General features: G+C 47.8%; 2 protein-coding genes across 4 annotated transcripts in view; one reads left to right on the top strand and one right to left on the bottom strand.

The window, feature by feature from the left end:
• Window positions 1-2040, bottom strand: part of KDM1A (lysine demethylase 1A) — a 66663-nt gene extending 64623 nt beyond the window's left edge. For both annotated transcript variants that reach the window (XM_017886513.1, XM_017886512.1), the window contains exon 1: window positions 1541-2040. In XM_017886513.1, the coding sequence (XP_017742002.1) occupies window positions 1541-1891 (351 nt within the window). In that variant the 5' untranslated portion in view covers window positions 1892-2040. The remainder of the gene's footprint in view (window positions 1-1540) is intronic.
• A 116-nt stretch (window positions 2041-2156) lies between these two features.
• TEX46 (testis expressed 46) overlaps window positions 2157-4826 on the top strand; it is a 9248-nt gene continuing 6578 nt past the window's right edge. The window contains exon 1 of one of the 2 annotated variants that reach the window (XM_017886510.1): window positions 2157-2266. In XM_017886510.1, the coding sequence (XP_017741999.1) occupies window positions 2259-2266 (8 nt within the window). In that variant the 5' untranslated portion in view covers window positions 2157-2258. Of the gene's footprint in view, window positions 2267-2293; window positions 2517-4826 lie in introns of those variants that run through there. The other variant, XM_017886509.1, reaches the window with a different exon arrangement.

The following is a 4826-nucleotide window of genomic DNA, read 5'->3' on the forward strand; positions in this document are numbered from 1 at the left end:
CTACTTGGGAGGCTGAGGCAGGAGAATGGCGTAAACCCAGGAGGCAGAGCATGCAGTGAGCTGAGATCCGGCCACTGCACTCCAGCCTGGGTGGCAGAGCAAGACTCCGTCTCAAAAAAAAAAAAAATCTTATACATGGCTTCTGGCCACCTGTCTATTGAAATCATAAAATAACACTCTTGACTTCTGTCCTTTATTTCATTTCTGAGGGCTGGTGTCACCAACCTCTGTGCTTTTCTAACCCATGCTTTGGTTAAAAGCTCCAGAAAGTCTTGCCTCCAAAATGGTCTTTTACCCAGCACTGGTTATACTTCAGAGAGTTGGCTCAAGTAGGGAGATAAATACGAGGGCTCTCAGACTGGGTAATACTCATCTCAAGAAGCTCCCCATACACACTGACTTGGTATTCACACTTAAAAATTATGTAGACAATTTTTTCAAGCATAAATTACATAATTTGCAAACTTTTATTTAAATGTTGATTATACGCACATATATATCCAGGTTGTTTTTTCCAACTAGACCATTAAATCTCCAGAAAAGGCCCAAGTCTAAAGTCTGCGCCCTAATATTGCCCCAGTGCCCTGCACACAGTGTCCCATGTGGTCCTTTGTTTCAAGGGCTGATGATACCCTTTAACAACATGAATGTGGGAATTATATTCCAGTTCCATCACTTATTTAGCTTTATGACTTCAGGCAAGTTGCTTAAATTGTGTGCCTCAGTTCACTCATTCCTAAAATAGGGCTAGCAATACCTGCCCGTTGGTATTCAGCAAAAAAAAAAAAAGTAATGTTGGTGACACGCTGAATACGGCATCTAGGACATAGAGATTTGAGGCAGTCTCTGTATATGCTGTTCGGAGTCAAATCTTCTCTTTCCCATATATTTGTATTTTGACTGTTATTTGTTCTCTCAACCAGCAGCTTTCTCGTCTGCAAAATTCTACGCCAAAAGATCGCGGAGAGGATTTAAAAAAAGAAGAAAAACAAAAAAGACTAGAACTCCTACCACACAGCAGGGTTTTGCTCAAACAAAACAGAAACAAAACGACCCTTTCTTTTCCATCTCCCCAGCTAAGGCGATTTCTTTAGCATCAACCTACAGCCTCCTAGTGCACCCAGGTGAAACGCCATCAATACCGCCGAGCAGCTTCCAGACCTATCTGTGGACAAACAGTGAACCAGTGATGTCTCCAAGAACGCCAACCGTAACCCCACATCAGGGAGCCATCTTCCAGTCAAGAAAATGAAAAGGTGTGCAAGAAAGACCTAAGGAATAAAATACCCCTCCCAGCAATCATCGATGACCCTTCCCACGTCGCTCGGGACCCAGCACAAAGACCACAGTCAACACCAGCAAAGACTTTTCCTTTCTCAACCCACCCGTCCAGCTAGAGGGGACGTAGCGTGGGCAGCGATACAGGGGGAGGTCTGAGTGGTCGCAGGGCCCAAGACCGGGCGGCGGTGGGGGCGGGCAGAGCAGCCTCGGGGAAGCTCGGCACCCGGCGGTGTCGTTTAAGGGAGGGGTCCACCCTTACCTTCGCCCGCTTGCGCCGGCTGGTCCGACGCCCCTCCGGAGTCTCTGCTATTCCAGTTTCCATGGGGGTCGCAGACCCAGGCACGACGGTAGGCCCGGCCTGAGGCCCTGCGGACCCCGGCGGTTCGGCCAGGCCCCCGGGGGGCGAGGCCCGCGGAGGCTCTTTCTTGCGGGGTGTGCGCTCCCCGGCCGCCCCCGGCCCGACCTCGGCTGGGCCCGAGAGGCCCGCGGGTTGCGCGGCCACCTCAGACCCATTCTCAGAGCCGCCCGCTGTCCCGGGGCCAGCCTCCGTCCCGGCTGCCGCCGCTGCAGCCGCCGCCGCCGCGGCTGCCGCCTTCTTCCCAGACAACATCTCGGGCCGCCTGGCCGCCGACGGCCGTAGGGGCCGCTCGGTCTGTCGCTCCGTGGGTCCGAACCGTCTCGCCTCGCTTCACGCTGCCCGCGCGCCGCCAACCGCCGTCGCGTACGCACGCGCTAAGCGCGCTCCCGCAGCGCGGGGACAAAAAGGGCCGGAGACGCCCACGAGCCCCGCCCCTCCCCCGCAGCCATAGAGTGGCGTTCTCGCGGCTAGAGCGGCGCCGCAGCAAAGAACGTGTAGCTTGCCTAGAGCGTCTCCCCGGCGTTTGGAGTGGGACCTGGCACTGTCCGTGGTCTTAGAGCTTCTGGGCCAGACTAAACCTCCGAAGGTGACCATTTCCTCCAGGGACTTGCCGGTTTGCATGCGTTGGTTCGTTCATTCACTCACCCAATTATTCGTCAGTTCTACCAGTATTTATTAATGCTTGCCTACTACGTAACAAGGGTTACATTATGAAGTTCTAGCTTTCAAAGAACTTACAGTCTAATGGGGAAAAACACTGAAATATGTTGGTAGAGCGTCTTTCTCATTCATAATTGCCCTGCTTGGACTGGGCAGAAAACTTGGAGAGCACAGCAGTTTCGATGGTAGTAAAATGGAGACAAGTTAGGAAATCCAGGTTTGAGTCCAGACAGAATTGTTCTTGTCTCCAAGCCTTTGTTCATGCTTTTCCTTCTGTCTGGACCCCAACCCCATTCGCACCCCATGTCTTCCGCTTCTCCCATCCACCATGTCCCTCAACCCCATGTCCCCATCCCCATCGGCATAACACCTCTTTCTATTCCAGGTTAATTCTTTCTAATAATGATAGTAGTGGTTTATTCTTTTAATTTTTCAAGGAATCCCGTGCTGACCCAAAACTGGAACAGGTCTTGTCTACTTTTAGCATGTTTGTACTTATTACACAAACAATTGTCTTTTTAGTAGTCTGTCTCTTCAAAGTGAAATTGTCAAAAAATTATTCCGTTTACATGAAGTTCAAGAACTGGTAAAATTAATCTCTAGTTACTAGATTCCAATCAGCCCTTGCCTGAGATGGGGGTCGGGGTTTGACTGCAAAAGAACAAGAAAGAACTTGCTGGGGGTGATGGAAATGTTTTATATCCTGATTGGGATGATGGTTACAGAGGTGTATGTGTTTGTCAAAACTCTATGAACTATCCACGTAAAATAGGTATATTTTATGTAACTGTACTTAAGTAGTTTTTCTAAAAAACTAGGCAAACAGACAAAAAGGCAATCAAATGTAGAAAGGAAAAAAGTAAAAGCTATATAAGAAAGAAAATGTATCCGAGTGGGGTGGCATGCACTTGTAGTACCAGCTGCTTGGGAGACTGAGGTGGGAGAATCACTTGAGCCTAGGAGTTCAAGTCCAGCCTGAGCAACATAGTGAGACTGTGTCTCTAAAAAAAAGAAAAGAAAAAGAAAGAAAATATAATCATAGTACAACATATGGCTCAGCTGTGAACTGTATTAATATGACCATAAAAACATAAGCAGTGAATATTGTTTTATTTTTTCTTTTCTTTTGTTTCTTTTCTTTCTTTCTTTTCTTTTCTTTCTTTCTTTCTTTTTTTTTTTTTTTTTTTTTTTTTTTTTTTTTTTTTTTTTTTTTTTTTTTTTTTTTTTTTTTTTTTTTTTTTTTTTTTTGAGACAGTCTTGCTCTCTTGCCCAGGCTGGAGTGCAGGGGTGCAATCTTAGCTCAATGCAACCTCTGCCTCCCGAGTTCAAGCGATTTTCCTGCCTCAGCCTCCCCAGTAGCTGGGATTACAGGCGCGTGCCACCATGCCTGGCTAATTTTTGTATTTTTAGTAGAAACGGGGTTCCGCCATGTTGGCTAGGTAGGTCTCCAACTCCTGACCTCAAGTGATCCTCCCATCTCGGCCTCCCAAAGTGCAGGGATTATAGGTGTGAGGCACCGCGCCTGGCCGAGCAGTGAATATTGTTTTAACCTAAGTGATAGAATTACATTAAGAGAATGGAGAAAAAAGAAAGTTTGTGGAGAGAAAGATGAGATGGTTTTAAGGATTTAGGGAAGTAGGGAGGTTGTTGGGGGTGGTGCTGCTTGGGAGCTAAATTATCTTTCACCGTAAAAATATAATACATAATGTTGGCGCGGTGGCTCATGCCTGTAATCCCAGCACTTTGGGAGACCGAGGCGGGCAGATCACGAGGTCAGGAGATCGAGACCATCTTGGCTAACACGGTGAAACCCCGTCTCTACTAAAAGTACAAAAAAATTAGCCGAGCGAGGTGGCGGGCGCCTGTAGTCCCAGCTACTCAGAGAATGAGAGTGGCGTGAACCTGGGAGGCGGAGCTTGCAGTGAGCCGAGATCGCGCCACTGCACTCCAGCCTGGGCGACAGAGCGAGACTCCGTCTAAAAAAAAAAAATAGGCCGGGCGCGGTGGCTCAAGCCTGTAATCCCAGCACTTTGGGAGGCCGAGACGGGCGGATCACGAGGTTTGGAGATCGAGACCATCCTGGCTAACACGGTGAAACCGCGTCTCTACTAAAAAATACAAAAAACTAGCCGGGCGACGTGGCGGGCGCCTGTAGTCCGAGCTACTCGGGAGGCTGAGGCAGGAGAATGGCGTAAACCCAGGAGGCGGAGCTTGCAGTGAGCTGAGACCCGGCCCCTGCACTCCAGCCTGGGCGGCAGAATGAGACTCCGTCTCAAAAAAATAAAATAAAATAAAATAAAATAAAAATATATAAAATACATAATGTTAAATTGAGAAATCAAAAAATAACAATATAAGCATACTATTTAGAAATATCAAGGTAAATACCGAAGAAATAGCTCAAAAAATTGGAGTTGGTTGTCTCTAAGGCTTGGAACTTGATGGTGGAGAAGGGGCGAGGCAGTAGATTGGAGCTTTTTTTAAATCCTGTAGTTCTAGCTGACTTGTTTGCACATTTAATAGTTTA

Source organism: Rhinopithecus bieti, unplaced genomic scaffold (assembly GCF_001698545.2).
Source record: "Rhinopithecus bieti isolate Rb0 unplaced genomic scaffold, ASM169854v2 scaffold_14826, whole genome shotgun sequence".
Classification (NCBI taxonomy): domain Eukaryota; kingdom Metazoa; phylum Chordata; class Mammalia; order Primates; family Cercopithecidae; genus Rhinopithecus; species Rhinopithecus bieti.